This window comes from Apus apus, chromosome 3 (assembly GCF_020740795.1).
Source record: "Apus apus isolate bApuApu2 chromosome 3, bApuApu2.pri.cur, whole genome shotgun sequence".
NCBI lineage: Eukaryota > Metazoa > Chordata > Aves > Apodiformes > Apodidae > Apus > Apus apus.
This window is the reverse complement of record NC_067284.1, coordinates 107809142-107829408: the sequence shown is the minus strand read 5'-3', so window position 1 is coordinate 107829408 and position 20267 is coordinate 107809142. Positions and strand designations below refer to the sequence as shown.

The window sequence follows — 20267 nt, the reverse complement described above, 5'->3', positions numbered from 1 at the left end:
TGGAGTCTCCTTCGCTGGAGACATTCAAAACCCGCCTGGACGCCTTCCTGTGTGATGTACTCTAGGTGACCCTGCTCTGGCGGGGGGGTTGGACTAGATGATCTTTCGAGGTCCCTTCCAACCCCTAGGATTCTATGATTCTATGATTCTATGATTCTTTAACAATGACTCTGCCAAACATTTATGTTATGAATGAAATCACTCAGGATAAGGTGACAGTGCTATGGGAAAGGATTTATGAAAAGATTTACGTGTCTTATTTAAGAATTTCCACTTTCCTTTTAGACAAATATGTAAAGAATTCCAAGACCTTCTAAGTCAAGACAGATCACCCCTCGGATCCTCCAGACCGACTCCAATACTAGACCTCGACATCCAGAGACATTTAACACATTTCAGGTAGGATTTTAAAAGAGGAACAATTAACTAAAATCCATTATTTTGATAAAGACTACATATGTTGTAATGATACATGCATGCTAAGTTCAACCTTTAGGACAAATCTATTCAAGTTATGAATAAAAGTATATAGATAGTTTGAGATCAGAAAGATTTATTAGCCCAGTTTCCCATTTCTGTTTTAAGCTATGTCCTAGATACAGTCCAGAGAACTTCCAAAGGGCCACTTTGAAATAGTGTGGTCATCTAAGATATTTATCAAGTGTAAGGAAACATTATAGAGATTCTTCTGTCTTTGCTCAGACTAAAGAGGGGAATACAAGACTAGCTGAGGCTACAGAATTTTCTTCCTAACCATTAGCTGGTGCCTGAAAAAATCAACATGTAAAGGACTTTTTCAAAGAGCTGGTTGCAACCGAAGCAGATTTGTTAGGCCTGTAAAACCTTAGAGCATCATTGCATATTCTTTGGCACAACCAGCTAAGCCACTGCATTCACTGTCTGGGCAGACAACTTTTGTGCCCCAACATCTTCTAGTTAAGATTTTGATAGAGTATGAAACACCTACCAGCCAGATGGTGGTGTGGTACCTAAAGTTTAGCTCTTCAGACTTTTAACACAAAATATCCACCATTCCATCTCTTCCATCTATTTGTTGTGGGGTGGGGAGATGCAAGGACAATGCCTGGTCCACAAATGTATACATGCTTACACATAAGTGTGTACATCCTATACATATACAAACACATCTAGACACCCCCCCTTCTGTTCTCATATGCCTACACATACACATACCACCTATGTCCATGTATACTTTCCCTCATACACACACATTCCAAACTAACTACACTTGTACATCAAGGAAGACATACTTATTTATACAGGATACTCATAAAAGGATTTTAATGTGTTATCTAGGCTAATGGAATAATAGATAATTCCTCATTACATGTACACAAAGTAAATGTGATACAAGGTAGCTGATCCCCGAGGATTCCCTCTCTTAAAGAAGAAACAACAATCAAGATAAAATGCTGAAGGCTTCAGCTACAAAAGCTGTTAACTGGTACAGCTCCCATCCCTCTTTCCCTGCTTCACTTCAGTAGGTTGGAGTACAAAGCTTCTATAGCCAGTTCCTGCATCATGCAGGACAGTGTTTCATGCCTGCTGCAGGCAATAAGTTTTGGACTGAAGATGGGCACCTAGTAGAGCACAGGTCTTGATCCTACACAGATGACTCCCTGGGCATAAATCAGATAACTTTCTCTGTTGTCTGTGCTTGGGGAATGATGAGTATTGCCAGACCCAGAAGCTGAGCTGAGACCACATTCCTTTTCCATCTCTTATATTCTAATTCTATTCATCTACATGTAGGTGCCTCCATTTCGGTCAGGTGTGTATCTTCTGCTGTAGTCTCTAGAGACCTTGCCTGTATAGTCTGTGAAATCTGCATTAAAATTAAGCAGGCCTAACATAGACATCAACATTAGTGTGACTTAAATCTTTCTCTAAACTCTATCGACTGAACAGTCTAGTCTAGTTCTTCACTGGAATGGGAGCTTATCCAACCAGTGTGTACTAGACACTTACATAGTAAGTAGTTACATCTAGTGTAAGATAAAAAATCATTTTCTCCATCCCCTATATCTGGCAGCCTTCACAGCTAGGTCATCTGAACCCCTCCTGTCACTACTCACCTTCTTGAGATTAAATATCACAGAAGGCACTTTAAGTCCTTCTCAGATGCCAGAGAAGATGCAAGAATGCAACTCACCATGTTTTCCAGACCATTAAGTATTTTCTGGGTCAAGTTTCCAACACAGACTACTTCTGACCAATCACTTGGTCCTCTAGCTTCCTCTGAGGGATGACCCTCAGACTGAAGTGACCTCTGCCACAAGAAATTTGCACCTGATCTGCTGGGGATGAGAAAAGCGGAAGAATTTCTTGGTCCCCCAACACACAAAGGAAGTCCATGTAACCCAGAAGCAACATGCTCACGGGTGTCTGAGGTACAGCACGGCCTCCTGCTGGTCACAAGCACAAATAGCTGCTTGTCACTGTACATCGGTTGGAAATTATTTCATAAGAAGATGTTGAAAGCACCTGCCTAACATAAAGCACATACCTAACACTAAGAATTCAAACTTTCAAAATACATTGGCCTCCACAATCCTGCTTATAGGTCCCACCTAAGATCAGATTTCTAAGTGAGCAGGTTGTCCTTATTTATTAAAGTGAAATGAACACAGTTAACGTGTATCTATATCTATAGATAAAAAGCTTTGCAACTGTATCTCAGAGATGGGTTTGATCTTCATACAACAATCATTGTCAAATGCTCTTATGACACCTACCATAGTCAGAGTCTAAAACTGGACCATCTTAATAAGTAGCTGGTCTTGATTGTAAACACGAAATAAATGTTATTTATGACCAAAATGCTCAAGAACTGTTGGTGCTTTAGAAATAGTTTTTCACAGGAAGAACTGAGTCTCTGAAGCAGAGACTCATATAGTCATCACAACTTTTATGACATGCTTTTCAATAACAGTATTTTCATTTTCATTTCTCTCTGTATTCCAGAACTGTGGGCTTTCACAATAAATTCTCAGTCTATAGAGTGGGAACCAAAATAGTATGTTTAGCTACCATAGGCCATAGTCTTCCACTGGAACCTCTGGAAAGGTTTCATGGAAGTTTTTTAGCATAGATATAGAATGTTTTTCCAGCATAATGTTATATGAACTGATTTTTGTTCTTGAGAAATCTCATATAGTTTCATACAGATTTAATATAACAAGAAGAGATTTAGAAATTCTGCTTTGTAAGCCATAGCCAAGGCAGTAAAGAAACCAGAAAATGAAAGTTTGGTATTTTAGATATATACATATATATATATATCCTTATGCTAGATGATGTCAGAAAGTCAAAAAGATTTTTTTATGGCCAGAAAATTCAGAGAAATTACAAAAATCTCTATTATCAGAATAAATTCTAAGATAATGGAAGACTTTTTGAAGACCTATAATAGCTGATACCTACAGCAGAATCCAGACTTCACTACCTTGGGATAAAAGGAAGTTTTCTTTAGGAATAAATCCCCCTGCAGCTGGTAAGTGTAGATTTACATGCTCCAGTTGCCCATTATGTTACTTTCTCAACTTTAGTAATTAAGACCAGGGTTCACAGACTGGCATGGGTTAGATTGAAGCAGTGTTTCTTGTTTCTCCTGTTTTAAATCTTCAAGTTCACACTTCTCTCTGAAGTTTTTCCTCTGAATCCCAGTTCATCAAGATCTGTAAACATGTGCCCAACCTGAAGTGCAGGATAGTCCCCATGAAGGGATCAGAATTGCTGGATTTGCTCAAATTCCAAACTCAGAGTTCATACAGAGAGTAAAACAGGGGAAATCTTCAAAGGAGCTGCAGTGAGCCTGAAAACTGCTGAGTTTTGCACAACTTTACCAGATACAGATAAAGGAGAGGCTTTTCTACAGCACTGGTGCAACCATGTTGTGCAGCTGCTCTCTGAGATGCCCATCTGACCTGAATACAAAACACTCAATACTGCTTGAAGAAGGATTTTCCAATATTTTTTGGCCATGATTAGGCTATTTTGTAGACCCTCACATGTATAGCAGCAACTATTGTGCACTGCCTGAGCCGAGGTATTATTATTATGTCTGCTTTATTCAATATTTCTCCCTTTTCAATGAATTTTGAAGTGTGTTACTGCAGAGAAGTTGAACAGATATTAGTAAATAAAAGAAGTGCCAGGGCACAGGCAGGTATTGGCTGCCTGTGCTACTTTTTAGCAGGCTCCTTGGACTTTTGTTGTCTTTTCTAACTAGTATTGTCCCAAACTATTCCTGGGCACAATGGCACAAGGGACTATTCCTGGGCACAAGAGCTCAGGACGGCACTAGCCCTTATTACAGCCTAGTTAGGTGCCTTACCTGTGCTGTAAACACTGTAATAAGTTTCTCCTGAAACTAAAACTAATCCATGGAAGTGTTTTTGCCCCTTCCTTGGAAGTGTTCAAGGCCAGGTTGGATGGGGCTTTGAGAAACCTGGTCCAGTGGGAGATGTCCCTGGCCATGGCTGGGGACTTGGAATTAGATGATCTCTAAGGTCCCTTCCAACCTAAACCATTCTGTGATTCTATGATTTTGGGAAGACCAACCTTATCAGGACTGGATCAGAAGCCACTGACCTCATGGGCTAGGTGTTGGAGCAGTTCACATTTCTAAGCATATGCACAAGGGTGGATTCAAGAAGAGGTGATATGCTGTAGGATTATGCAATCTGTCCTTCAGCTCTTCTTTGGTGCCTTCATGATTAATGCAGCAGAGCAAATGGAATAATCCTGAGAGCTGTATCTGTCCTGAAAGCCAGTGATTGAGGTACCCTGTTCCCAGTTGCTGGAGAGTACTAGCATTAGTACTAGCATTAAGCTACAGGGAAAACAAGAAAACTCTGGAAAAATCAGTTTCATTTCTAAATGCTGAGATATTTTTTGTCCGGATATGAGTGTCTCTTTGTTGTCCTCTAAAGGCTGATCTGTGTAAATGCATTTGTGATTCTACTATATTGGAGAGCAAAGTCAGCACATCAGTACAGGAAATGAACCCAAAAGTATCTGTAGCTTTAATGAAAGGAATCTGTTTTTCTCATCTTTTGTTTTCAAAATGGAGTGGATATCAGGAAAGGGAAGCAGGGTGAATAAAGAGAGAAAGAGAGAGACAGAGAGAGAAAAAGAGAGAAAAGTAAAGAGAGAAAGAGGGAAAGAGGGAAAGAGAGAAAGAGAGAGGGGAAGAGACAAAAAAAGAGAGAAAGAAGAAAAATATTTAGATAAATCTTAGTTTATTTTTAAATGCCTTCTATTACTTATGATTAAGAGGTTCTTCTCCCCAAAACCTCACAGAATCAGGTGAGATCTTTGCATGCATGTTCATGTGTCTCTGTATACAAGAGGGAAAAGATGGGGTTTTAATTTTTCCTGAAACTAAAACCACTGATGGCAGTAAAGCTGAGATTTCATCTGTCTCTATATTTTTTTTCAGGACAGAAAAGTTCCACAAATCTCTCTTCAGCATTGCAAGCTGGTTGTTTTGTTTTTTTTTTTTTTAATTCAGATCAGGAAAAAGAGCTAAGTTTCATGCTCAGTGAAACTGAGAGACAGCTCTCAGTTACCCAAGGTGATAGGAGAGAAAATGGGGGCTGGACTATTTAGAGGCAATCCAGACTTACAGCAGATGAAAACAAGCCTGTCTGGAGATCCAGGAGCTCTGAAACACAGATTCAGAGACTGTATAGTGTAGGTAGTTGTGATGAGAGATGGTAAAGCTTTGGAAAGCCCCCAACACCCATAATCCTAGCATTAACTCAGCAGAGCTGAATGATGACATTACAGGCCAACAGGTTCTTCTGTTGGATCTAGAATGATGTTCTCCAGCAAAACCATCAAGCCCCAACCTTTTCCTGTGCTGATAAGCCAAAAAATATGACAAGGCAAAGACGTGCTGAGCTTATACTCAGGAGATCTGTATGTTTCTTGTATTATACGTACAGATTCCCTGACCACATTAGTCACAGAATGACAGAATCACAGAATTATTGAGGCTGGAAAAGACCTCTGACATCATCAAGTCCAACCTATGACCTAACACAACCACATCAGCTAGACCATGGCACTAAGTGCCACATCCATCCTTTCCTTAAACACCTCTAGTGATGGTGCCTCCACCACTTCCCTGGGAAGTCCATTCCAATGTCTGATCACTATTTCCATGAGGAAGTGCTTCCTAATATCCAACCTAAACCTCCCCTGGAGCAGTTTGAGGCCATGCCCTCTTGTCTTGTTGCTAGTTGCCTGGAAAAAGAGCCCAGCCCCACCTGGCTAGAGCCTCCCTTCAGGTAGTTGAAGAGAGTGAGAAGGTCCCCTCTGACTCTCCTCTTCTCCAGGCTAAACAACCCCAGCTCCCTCAGCCTCTACTCATAAGACTTTCCCTCTAGACCCTTCACCAGCCTTTTTGCTGTCCTCTGGATCTGCTCAATATCCTTCTTGCTGTGAGGGGCCCAGAACTGGACACAGTACTCAAGGTGAGACCTCACTAGTGCTGTGTACAGGGAGAGAACCACAGCCTCTTAGTGTCACTTTCTTCTCTTGTAAAATTAGTTATAGACATGCCATCTATGTCTCGCTTTGGACCACTTGTGTCTGTAAGAATCTGTAGTGTTTGGAAAGTTCAGCTATCCAACTGATGTGATCCATCATATAGGGGAAGAGTAATACCGACCAACTACAGAAGCTGGATTTGGTCCTTTAACTTCACAGTTAAGTTTCATTAAGATGCAAAATCACATCCAGATCATCCATCTTATATATAAAAGATAAAGACAGCAAAACAGCAAAGTGAAAACTACTTCCTTGCAAGTGAGACTTCTTTTAGTGCTGAAACCTTATAAGAACAGCCAAAAAATAATAGGCTGAGAATACTAAAGATAGATAATGAAAGCAATCATCATCCTCAAAAATTATCCTGTGCTTTGCCTAGCTGCCTAGCTTCCCAGCTGATATGAAACACCCTTCCTATGAAACTGCTTGAGACAAGAGTTTTGTCTTTTAGCAAGTCTCTGAGCCTGGAGCTGTCAGCCTCCTGTGAGTGCCTGGCATCATCACACTGACAAGGTGACAGGAAAAGCGACAGGCAAGAAACAGGAGGTTCAGACTTTGGGAAAGAATGTAACATCATTCCTCCTGAAGGGTAAAAGGGAGCAATGAAATGGGTTTTGAAGCTCAACATGGTTTTTTTAATATTAACAAAGAGCCAAACCCAAAGCCTTACTGGTGGCTTACTTTTACAGGTGTGCTAACCCCTGTATGTATTTTTCTCTCCTTTTTATCCTTCTTTACTTATCAGGAGGTAAAATAGCTGCTGTCGTAATTCCAATCATCTTGATTAGCAGCAGCAGCCTTCTGTTTGGATGCACAGACTGAAAGAAACCTAGTGAGCAATGAAGTTCATGCTGAAACACGCCTCTGGTGCCATCTAGAGTTCCCTGATTTCCATGATTTTTTCTCAATCAACCTCTAGATTTTTCCTTCACCCCCTTTCAGATGGATTATCTCTTTCATCTTTCCATAGCAGGAGTTCAGTCACCTTCTCCTGCTCTGCTAATGATCCAAATCCTTTTGGAAGGGTTTGAATTTCTAATATTGACAACAATTTTAATCATGAGCCGTGTGTCAATGATTTTTATCGTGACACCATATTCCCTTAAAGTCGTAATATACAGAGTCAAGAGAATAGATAAGATTCTGGGTTTTTTACTTTTTCCTCTTCATTAATAGGTAAGTTCCATGACTACCATGACTACCAAGGAAAAGGCAAATATTCATCAAATATGGAAAAAATCTTGGGATGCTTGATTTGTTTCTCAATTCAGAACTTGAGATTTTTTAAAACCTTTAAGGCATTCTCTTGTTTCCCAAAATAAAGGAAAAGGAATGCCATCCCCTTATGTCCAATTTCTTAGGTTACCAAGTTGCGTTTTCCCTTGTCATCAGCACGTTTATAATGTTTGCTTCTTGGTATTTCTCATTTGAGGAGGGCAATGGGGCTTCTCAGGTACAGTAGCTGCCTCACTGCGGAAAGTCTACTGACCTTCTGAAGTGAAGTTTTCACAATTTGATGCTCTAGACAACCTTCACAGGACAGACCTTGAAACCAGCAGAAGCACCTCAAAGTCAATATTGGCACCTCTAACTTGGGATGTTACTTGTATCAGTGAAGAGATACAAACCTTCCATTTCCTTTACAGCCATAGTCTTATCAGATATGTCACCTGCCATGTGTTGTTAAATTTAGATAATCATGAAGTGGTTTTCAGAGTTCTGAGAAAGTCTGACCAATGAGTTCAAGCTTGCTTTTTCTTCATTATTATTGTTTTAAAGTTGGTATTTATTTTAAATGAGGGTGTAAACATTCAGTGCAGATGGTCCCTTCCCCCCCATCGAGAGGGAATCTGCTTCTTTTGCCACATGTTGAAGTTTCACCAGCCTGGGGTATGGAGGAGTCCTTGAGGTAGTTGCCAAACAAGGGTCCAAGCCTTCAGGCACACTTGGATCTTTTCACTTTTAAGTAAGTCCATCATTAAAACCTGAGCAGACTTAATTGCATTCCAGTGCTGGGCAGAATTGCAGGCAGGTCTAAATGTCCTTAAGCATAAGGGTTTATAATATGTTGGCCTGATATCCATTGCCTTCTTTCCACAGCTCTCCATGCACACTACCAAAATCAGAGATTTTAGCCTTGTTCTTCTAGCACAAGTTAGTTTATAGGAGCTGCAATAGAGTGCACTACGAAGCCGAGACTACCCAGAAGACTCCACTACAAAACCACCATGTTTAACTTTAGGCTTTTAAACAGAGACAAAAGTATTATAACAAAAGCAACTCATTTCATAGGTGTGAAGCATACCAAAAATAAGTCAATTTCATAGGCAGTTCAGTTAGCCTGAAAAATCAGGCAACTAAATTTTGACCTTCAGGGACCACATCTGAATGCTTTTCCATTAATTTTCTGTTTGTCACATCTGATTTAAATGTAGAATCAGATTTTCTCCCCAACTTGAACTTTACTTTTATCAGGAATGGGGTGTTATCCAGCTTTCTAAGACTTTTCAAACACTTTAACTTGCACAGAAATAAAGTCCACCAAAATTAGAGCAAGGCGAATTGTTGATAAAAATATAAGATAAAGTAGAAGATAATATCTGTTAGCCTTTTATGCTCATTACATAAAATGTGGCTAAAAAATACACCCTCACAGGAGCACATCAAGGAAGGCTGGTCAGAAATTTTGCATTAAATGCTTTCTATTAATAAGCTTCATGGGAAAACTAATAAGCTCTGGGTATCTCTATCTGTGAAGATTAATGTGTTCATCTGGAACTGAATGAGTCATTGCAGCACTGTTTCCCTAAAAAAAGGTTGGCTTTTTTAAAAGAAATAGGATGCTATCTTGAAAACAACTGCCATGTTTAACAATCAGTGGTAAAGAAAAGGCTAAACTGTAATTCAACACACAAAATATTTTTCCTATGAACACCAGTTTTCAGTCCAGAAGTCTAAAATTCTGCTCAAGATAAAATCCTCATACCTAGGTGTTTCAATACAATCTGGGTGTTTAAGCTTCCCCTGCAGTCAATAAAGATCTAGGACAAGATATAGCTAAGCAAACAGCAGCATGCAGCATCTTTTCAGATGCTATTAGTTGTGTTAGCATGATAACTTGCTGCTTTAAGAGGCTGCTGGTTTCCCATAAGCCCTCTGCATTACCTGGACTTCAGTCCCATGTTGTATCTCGTAGTCCTGTGCAGATGCCTCACTTTTAATAGAGCATCCTCTTATACGTAAGAAACTACATTAAGTTCCCTTTGATTGTTTAGGCACTGTTGCTGTATACACATGCAAGTTAGCACCTATACATATGTACCTTAATGTCAATTTTTGTCGCATTCTGGTATTTTCCACAGATTTGTTCAGCTTTTGAGAACACTGAAGTTTTCTACCCTTGTTCTTAGCCCGACTGATCATTTCTAAGAGTCTCTGTAGGTTTTAACTGTAGTGTTCCCAGTTTACTCTTCAGGGTGTATGAGTTATCATATGAACATTGTCATATTCCTTTTGCTCAGGAGTCAAAATGTTCAAAGAGAAGCAGGACAGAAGATTTATTTTTTCATTCAACCCTTTGTTAAACTTAACTATTTACATCTACTGGAAATGAACAATTGCAGAGACTGCCAACATTTAAAATAGACTGGTTTCTTTGGAAGCAAGATCATAACCAGTTTTATATATGCCTTTATATGGTCAGTTTCACAAATCAGGACCCAGAAGATCACAGAAGCAGTGTAAAAAACATGAGATACTATAACCAGTAATCACACACTTGAATTTCATTTTTCTTCCTTTCTGGTTTTATAAGCTCCCATTTTCTTTTATCTGGACTTCTGAAGGCTAGAAATGATAAAATGTAACACAAAGTCTTGAAATTACCTGTAATAGTTTCTACTACTATTAAAAACATGACTTACAATTATTATAATGATTTTTTTTTTTATTTTCCTGGAACGTCAGGCATTTCTAAAGGAAAAAAAAAAAAAGTATATTTACCTCTTTTTAATGCTAAATTTAAAAGATCTTTGTATTACTACAAGTCCAAATTTTAAGAGTCCAAACTTCAAGAGTCCAAACTTCAAGAGCCATGTGGTATTATTAATTGATGTCTGCAAAACAGACCTTGTAAATATTTAATTATCATTTTCCTCTCATTACTAACTGGGCATATACATAAATTCCTGCTTTGAAAAGTGCCTGGAGACTGATTGATAAACATTCTAAAAGGGAGTTATTTGTTAATAGCTATTGGGAGACCTTTTATAAAAGATTGTGCCTCTCTCGATCAGAAATGGAGAGAGATTTCGAAACTGAGCTCTCATCTTGATTAGGAGTCTCCTAAGTTTGTTGTCTTCCCTAGGATACCAGCTTTCCCAACAAACAGGGTTCCCACATCCAGCAGACAGAAAGAGTGCCCTAGAAGTTATCCTTTCCCCTGTCTTTTTTAATAATTCCAGCATCCTAGCAATTTTCCATGTCCTGTGTAACCTCTTTTTTCCTTGGCCCCTACTTTTCACTTTTATGTACAACAGCTAGAAAGACTGAGAAGTCAAAGTGCAGAGAAGAGTGGTTCCCACTGAAAAGAAATGTTCCCATTTCTGACCTACACACAGTTCTCTGCATGAGTTCAGGGTTTCCTCAAGTGGTGCTTAAAACACCCAGAGAGTTACTGAAGGGAAAAGATCTTAACTAGTATGGGATGAAAAATACTGTTTTGTCAGAATCTATGTCATGTACTTTTTAAATCTTCTCACCAAAACCCATATAAAGAATTGATTTCTCAAAATGTCCACAAACACAAAAAATCAGTTTCTGTTCCTCTCCTTGCCTTATTTTTGCCCTGAGCAGAACTGAGATAAATGAAATTAGTCTTCTAAAAACTTCAATGGCATTTTGACCACTGAAATAATCTTATATGTTTCTAAGTGGAAACTTAAAATCTGGAGGGTCTAGGCGGGTTCTTTTTCACTTACCACTTATCAAAAAAGAGTCATAACAATGAGAATAATTTTGTTGCCCCTACTGAGGTGTCTAGTACAACCTGAGTTGTATGGTCCATCATATTCTGTACATATAATATTTAGGCAAACAGGGCTGGAGTAAACTGCCTAAAAACTGATGTCTAGTGCCACTTCTGGTATCCTAAGGTAACTGAGACATCCTCACAACAATGAGGCTCTGACCCTCTGATCATCTTCATGACCATCCTCTGGACTCTCTCTAGCAGCTCCCTGTCCTTCTTATATCGGAGGTTCCAGAATTGAACACAATGCTCCAGATGGGGTCTCACAAGAGCTGAGTAAAGGGGGAGAATCCCCTCACTCTACCTGCTGGCCACGCTGCTTTTGATGCAGCCTAGGACATAGCTGGTTTTCTGGGCTGCAAGCAGGTCTTGTTCCAGACTCTGATTTAAGAAAGTGAATAAAACACATAGAACATAATTTACCTGAGAAGGTAGGAGCCAATCCTCCTGAAATTGGAAGACTAATAGTGCCTGAAAGCCTAGACTACAGAGCCTCTTTTGGCCTCTCTGAAGTCAACAGCTCTCATCCTGGATCGACCAAGGATCTGTTCCACAGTGTTTCAGAACTGAGGCTCCTACTAAAACCAACCTTTGAAGCCTTATGTAGTCTGCACTTCTGCTCTACTCTTTTCTGTTTCTCCCCTAAGTAATAAAAAGTTTAGGGAGCAAAGCTTGAATTTCTCTATAGCAAAATGAGTTTACTGCAAATTCTTCAAAGTACGTGAGTGCATTTCTATTTACGTGCATGTGTGTATTTCTTTTTCTGTCTCCTTCCTATCTGTAGTTTGATCACTCACGGTTTTGGAACTCCTGCAATATGTGCTGCTCTAAGCACTTTCCAAACTGTTCTCAGTGAAATGCTGAACTACTTGGAAAAACACACATCGCACAAAAACGGAGGAGCAGCAGAATCCGGCCAAGGACACGGCAACTCAGAGAAAGCCCCCCTGCGGAAAACTTCAGAGGCTGCTGTGAAAGAGGGCAAAACAGAAAAGACAGACTAGCTACATCAAACAGAATCTATTTCAAGAAGAGTCTTGCTGCTGATATTTTTTTTAAATATATATATCATTGAGGGTGATTTATCTCCAGTGGACCGAACCCAAAAAAAGGGGGGAAAAAGGAAAAGGAAAAATAAAAAAGAAAGGAAAAAAAAATTTAAAAAAAAGAAAACAAAAAAGAGAATGATTAAAACAGAGAGAAAGAGAGAGCGTGAGAGAGGAAAGTATTCAACCCTAAGAAGAGCAGTGTACAGTAATTGTGTGATGAAATTGTCACTTTTTTTTAAATTTATGTTGCTCTAAACTACTTTTTTGTGCACGTAGTATTTGATTGTTCTGAATAATACACTAACACTGTTTTTTATAAGCACTTCTGGACTTGGCTGAGGCAGCACATGAAATTAGAAGCACTTTCTTTTCTGGCAGCACAGTTAGGGCCAGTGCATCAGTGGTGGGACACACAGTTCCAGCATCCTGACTTTGCTTGCATGCTGGATAGATTAAAAGAAGGGCTTCCTCTGATCCATTGGAAATGCCTGATCTGCTGTCCATTGGGAAAACAATATGGAAACCTTGCAAAAGAGGAATTCTTGGGTCAAGGGACAAATGAACCATTGGGGGGCTGCTTATCCCCCAGTGGGAATGTACAATAAAGCTGTACTGGAATGAGGCCACAGCCTGTTGGGAATCTGTCTTGACCATTGAAGCAACAGCCGTGGTGTCTCTTGTGAAAAGAGCATCTCAGGCTAAAATGAAAAAAAAAACAACCCTGAGAGTTTCAATAAGAGCCTTGATCCCCCTGTGAACTTCAGATCAAATCACAGTACGGGCTTCTGTCCTCTCTCTTCTCAGCCCCTGCTCCCACAACACTACAATCTACCATACCTGGGTCTCTGTTCAACAGGATCAATGCAGGCAACTGGAGTCACCTTTTGTGTTGCATTGGTTTTATTATGCTTGTTGTGTTTTTTTTAACAGCTTGTTTCTGCAGCTTTATGGTCTAGAAATCCAGCTGAGGTGCAGAGGTCTAACAGAATCCAGTCCCTTACCAAGAAGAAAATAAAGACAAAATTACAAATAAGACAGATATTGGCTTGGTCCACAGTAGCTAAGCAGTAATAACCTTGCTAATGTACTTTTGAGACTCTACTTAACCACCTACCACACATCCTCACACATTGGAGGCATAGTTTGAGCTCAAGTCTCTTTGACTCAAAGAGGCTTTTTCCAGCCATTTTCTAACTTCTTTGAGACAACATTTATTCAATTCCTTTTCTTGTTTCTCTACCATCACTTTATTGAAAAAGTTAGGAAGGACAGGTATTAGACAATTGAGTTTATATTGGCCATCTAAATTCCTTTTAAGATCAGCAGAATTTGAACTTTTCTTACAAGGTACAGTTAATCTCTTTCTATAGTAGGAAATAATACAGTTGTCCACGTATAAGTGTTTAGAGCCACTTGAGATGTTTTAGGGATGACATGATGCCTATAGGAGAATTGGACTCATCTAAAGGAGGAGCTGGAAGATCCCATCAGACAGCATTAGATACCTATGGGTGGCCACTTAACGTATAAACCAAGTGTCCAGGACAGGTAGAAGGGATCATCTAGAAGTGCTTCTCATTCTCTACAGAAAATAGTTGGAATGTAGCAGTGGCATTTTGCATTGTACATGACTAGGATTAATCGCCCCCTCGTCCTATAACAGTGGAGAGGAAAAGGCACTTACAATATGCAGTTTATCTCACCTCAAAGTAATGACAAATCATGCCCTGAAAGTGCATGTTTTTCTCAACTAGGTATAAAGGAAGCCGAGGGTGAAAGTGTTCATACACACGTGTCTGCACCACAGCTTTCTAGAACTCATTAACATGCATTGCATCTTGGATGACTGGCTTTAGACTTCTAATCCTAGGGACAGTGAAAACTTGCCACGGGCATTTACAGCTATGACATAGGGAGTCAAATGGAATTAACAACAGAAGCCTCACCTTCCAAATGTATGGAAGGAAATAGAGCACTTGTGGCATGATGCTGTTCCTCCTGAGGTCAGTAAGGACATTGTCATTGTGACGAGAAAACATGTTAACTAATGAGTCCTTACTTGCTTGCATAAGGGAATTATAAAGAAGAAGAAGAAGAAAACTTATTCTTTTACCCAGATTAGTCCTTCCTCGTGGCAGGTGTATAACTTAGATATTTACTTCAGTGCTATCTAGGCTCCCTCTGTTCATTGAGGGGTATAGATGCATCTCCACAGGACTCCACCTCCTTAATGCACTAAGACCAGCTAAGTGCCTAACAGAACTTAAAATTTACTGAACGAATTTTTCACTCCAGCAACTCTGGAGAAGTGCTAAAATCAAACAAATGACCCTCAGAAATGTCTTCAACAGAAACATTTTGGGACTGTTCTAGACCATTAAATGCTTGAGTGTAAAGGTGGGTAAGCATAATTAAAACTGAAAGGGAACTTTTATACTGTTTTTTCTATTGCCCAAACTGAGGGAGAGAAAAGGAGAGGAGAAAAAAAAAGGTTAAAAGTTTAACTGTCAGATATGCAGATTTCCCACATGAAAATCTACTGTAAAGTGATTTAATTGTGGTCTTCTCCATCAAGATGTGGATAAATTTAAATCAATTTATGATGGAGGGAAAAAAGAGAAGAAATATCTTTTTAATTCTTTTCAACTTCTTGTAAAATTTCCATCTTCTCAAGAAAAGGGAATAACTGGCTTATTATTTTGTAAAACAGTTGAGAAAACATTTTGTTAGGATCAAATTTAAATTCTGATATTTGAAATTATGTGTATACTGCATTATTTGAAATATTTATCTATTAAGTTATGGTCCAAGGTACCAACAAAAAAATATTTAAAGCCTTGCATATTTTGTTATTACATAAGCAGTAAGAGCCTCTGCTCTACAGGCCACAAATTATTTTTGTCCTGGTTTACTGCTTGCTTTATTAATATTAATAAACCTGAGCACTCTTGGAGCACCAGAACTTCCAATTCTGGCTTAATGATCCCTACAGATTTTTTGTAAGGTTCAATACAGGCCTGATTCAACTTAATTGAGCTTCCAGATATTAGTAAAATTAAGAAACTACCTGCATTTATAACCCTATCTTTCTGTGTTTTCTTTTAGTATCCTAACACATTTTTAAAAGCAAATTAAATCTAAAAGGCAGCTGTGAGGTTTGTTGACATTCACAGGTTCTCTCTTACTCATTTTTAACAGTACTTAATAATTTTATTGAGAGAATAAAGAATATATTACTGCCTTTTCTGCTGAACTAGCTATGAGAGCAGTTTGGTGTCAAAATGTCTTTGTTGTTTTTTTTTCAATTGAAACTTTCAGTGTAGTTTTAAGAAAGGAATTCACTGATGATCCTGTTAAAATCTCAGCCTAAGTTCTCATCCACTTACAACTGCACAACATTCCCTTCTTTTTCTTGTCTCTCTGAAAATAAATGAAAACGCATTCATGAATTACATGAGCCTGAAGGAAGGGCATGGCTTGAAGTTAGTGGGTGCTCACTGGTAGCAAGGTCGAGTATATTTTATTCTTTTGATTTTCAAGTTAGTCTGATTTGAAAAAAACAAAAACAAAAACAAAAACAAAAATGTTTTCCCTTTGAGAGATCATGGAATTGTTCATTACGTTCAGGTCAAAAATGTCAAAAGTCTACAGAAAAGTGTCCAAACATCCATGGCTAAAGCAAGGAATCATTATGATTTTTGAAACCCTGAAAACAGATTCACAGCTCAAATACTGCCTACCTATCTGGATCCTGTTGTACTTCAGCCCATGGCTCAGCTTTGTGTGCATGACACATTTCCCACCTCAGATCTCTTAAACACTTTAAGTAGGTCTCTGAACTTACTTTTTTACTGAGCCCTGACATGTTTGACTTATAAAAGCCAGCTGTTGATACTTGGATGAATTAACAAATTACTCACGAAGGAAGCACACTAACCACATGCCTTTTGTTCTAGAGCAAAGTTTTACTCACTGTGAGTACAAACAGCTCGTGTGTCGACTAAGCTTAGAAGGAAAGTTTCTGGCAGAGCCAGGAGGGACATTCTTGCCTCCAACCTCTGCCCTAAGACCTGGAGCTCTGTTCACACAGTCCTTCATTAGTGTCCTTACATGGCAGAGATGTGTAGCAAAGGGGGAGCTTTATGCAAATGATGAGAAATGGAACAGCATTCGTATGGCCTGCAAAGTTGAGTGAACCACAGACAAGCAGTGATGACCCTGTCACCTACAACTGAAGACTGTAAAGAATTTTGTCCTTCATGCTGCCATCTTTAACCCTAATTCCTTCTAGGTGTCATTCTGTTGCCTTGGAGAACTGCCACAAGGGGTGAATTTGGACCTTTGGTTTACTTCATTTTTAAAGATAAACTCAAACTTTCATTGGGAAAAGACTTCAGCTCTCCAAATCAACAAGGAATCTGCTCTTTGAAGGTTGTCTTGTGAGTTTTCCCGAAAACAAACAAAAAAATCTGCTACAAAGCAGGCACAATGTATAGTCCTTCCAAATCCTGGACCTCTGTGTAAATATTTCCCCAGCTCATCTCTTCCTTTGAACGTGACTCAGTGGCACAGCTGTGGCTCGCAATTTTGCAGTAAGGCTCAAGAAGGGCTGCTTTATTGTCCCAAGAGCCAATTTCTCTAACTGCTGTTTTTTATTTGTTTCTTTCCTAACATCAACAAGCAGTTTTGGTCTTAGACATCCTAGATATTCAAAAGGGCTGCTGATGAATTCCAAGATCATTTGACTTTTATTTAGCTTTTGGAGAGATAGTTCTGCTGCTCTAATTCTTTATTTTTAAGGACAAGAATTAACAGCATCAATAGAAGACACAAGCCTTCAACACAAGGAAGAACCAATATACATAATTATCCAGGAACTGTCTTTATAAAAATATCCTCTGCCTCTGCCCTCATTACAGGTTCAACAAGACTTCATGTACAGCTGTGTGGGGAATGGGGGAGGAAGATAAAGTCATTTTCCTTTGCCAGGTGAAGGTCATTTGGAGATGTCTGATTTAATTTTTTTTAATTGCTGTCCTTTTCTTTATTTTGTACAATTAATTCTGTTCTGTACAGCAGCTGTTGTGATTGTATTTAAATGTGAGTGAGCACTTGGTCACCAACAAACAGTGTCCTATATATTGGTTTGGGGGTTTGATTTGGTTTGGTTTTTTCCCTTCCACTTATTTTAACTTCATTTATAATTCAGTGGTGAAAAACATAATCTTTTATATTTCTATTTCCTATACAAGCTACCTGTTTTACATGAGTCTATGAAGATAATGAACACATTTGATCAAGCATTTCACGGCAATAAAATCTATGTTGATTTAACCTCGATTTGTCTGGTGCTTGAAAATAATTTCCATCTCTGGATAAATAAAGACAATCAAACCTGGCTAAGAGCCAGACCTACAACTTTACAGGACCTAGAGATCCCATCCAACAGACAAGACATACAAAGCAGAGGAAAAGCAATAGTACTGTTCCCATATTACAGCAAGAAGATTGGCTCATACAGAGATTAAAGGTGGAATATATCCCACCTAATTGCAGCTATACTAAATAATTATCTCATCTAGAATCTGTCTACCAGTTTTCATTCTTGGTGTATCAAGATAAAGCTAAAATGCAACACAACATATACTGTCCTAAAGCACGAATCAAAGCTAGGTGGGATGATGGACGTTAGATCAACCTCCCTTAGTTGACCACAGGGGAAAACTGGCAGGAGTCCTGGTCCCTATCCATTAACAATTGATGCAATGTAGAAAACTAGTTAACCTCAGATGCTTAATATTTAGATGACCAGGCTATATTGAGATGTATGCCCTCAAACTTCCTTTGCCCAAGATTGCACAGGAAGGCTGTGACAATCCTGGCAATCAAATGCACATCTCCAGAGTCTCAAACTATTTATTTAATCTTGTCCCCACAAGCTTAAATCCGTTCATTTCCAAGTCTTACTTCAGCCAAAGATCTGGGTTAATCGCCAATGTTCCCACTCTGGGATTTTGACCACAGCGTTGTGGCACAAGGTTTGACTCTTCCCAAGCAGAAGCAATGAGATTCCCAAAAAAAAGTCTTTAGATGTGAATAACATCCCCTTTCAGGTGTGACTTGAAGTAACTCTAGCTTAGATGTTTAGCCAAACTTTCCAAACCAAATTAATCTGAAAAGTTTTACTGAAAAAAAAGAGGATTATTTTTCAATCAATTTCCGGGAGATACTGCATCAAAACTGCTTGGGAACCTGATTACAACCCTTCTTTTTGTATTGTTTCAGCACTTGCAGAAATTACTTTATGAGTGATTCTGGACAGTGACACATCGAGGGCAAAGCTGCAATGGCAGAAACTTCGGAAGGTTTTCAGGTGAAAAAGGAAATGGTTTAACAGGCAGTTTCCACACATTTAAACTTGGTTTATCCAACCCCCACCTCTGTTCCCTAACAAATGAACTCTCAGTAATTAATATTACCTTTCTAATCTTCTGGGAATTAATATTTCCCAGGTGCTACACTGAGTTCCTCTGATCAGTTGTATATGTTTTCTCCTCTAAAGTCAGAAGAACACAAATTAGGCAAATTTTAATCAGTATTTTAATTACAGTTACATGAGATGTTGCCTCTTCTATCTCTATTTTGGCATGTAAATTTTCCACTCATTCCATTAAAACAAAAATAAAACAAATCCACTGAGATTTGCAATGTGCAGTGCCACAATACCTGTCCATGTGCACAAGTAGCCACTAATTTGTGAACAATACAACATACGACAAGATTAAAAGGGAAAATGAATAAGAAAATAAAAAAAGATTAAAATCCACCTCTATCAGACTTTATATATGTGAATAGAGAGACTTTAAGAAAATTAACCTTCAAAGTCAGTGACCAGGCAAAAAAGGGGCCAAATCTGTAAAATGTTGAGTGTCCTGGATTCCCAGAATTAACAGAACTATGATGAAGTATGTACAGTGAGATTTGTCCATGTGTTGATGCTCATGCTGTGAGGCTGGGTGTTCACTCATATTTGCTGGAAAATACAGTCAAGTTTCTAGGTGGACACCAAAAGCCAAACCTAACAAAACATCAAGCCTCTTAACTGCTGTTTAGGTTCAGCTTCCTGTAGAAAACACATGAACAAGGAACAGGAACTTCAAGCTTTCGTGCAAATTGGTTTTGCTCTGAACAAAGATTTATGTTGTTTTTTTAATGGAAAGATGTTTGACTTGATATATTTCTGAAGTATCTGAAGCAACTCAAAATATCTTGCTAGGATATTTTACTAGGATTACACTACAGCATGGACAGAGTTCTGCTCCTTCAGGACCTAGCACACTAGGAAGAGCCAGACAAAGACAACCAAGACATGGTTTGCTGTCATTTTATACCAACAGACACACTGGAGCCATGATGCAATCACCCACATATAAGCATTAAGTGATATTTTAGACAGCCTTGCCTATTCTGCCTAGTTTTCCAGTGCTTCTCCAGAGAATCTAGGTCTCTCATAACTTCACTCTATCTGTCAGTTGCTTGAGTATATCTTGGGTACTCAAGGAAACCTGAAATAGCACTAAACTTAACCTTTTGGTAAACATGCATATACA

The 20267-nt window shown here is 38.9% G+C and overlaps 1 protein-coding gene across 2 annotated transcripts in view; it reads left to right on the top strand.

The window, feature by feature from the left end:
- Positions 1-14122, top strand: part of TFAP2D (transcription factor AP-2 delta) — a 49922-nt gene extending 35800 nt beyond the window's left edge. Inside the window, exons 7-8 of one of the 2 annotated variants that reach the window (XM_051614305.1) lie at positions 286-399; positions 12393-14122. In XM_051614305.1, the coding sequence (XP_051470265.1) occupies positions 286-399; positions 12393-12612 (334 nt within the window). In that variant the 3' untranslated portion in view covers positions 12613-14122. The remainder of the gene's footprint in view (positions 1-285; positions 400-12392) is intronic. The other variant, XM_051614304.1, reaches the window with a different exon arrangement.
- Positions 14123-20267: the final 6145 nt, after the last annotated feature.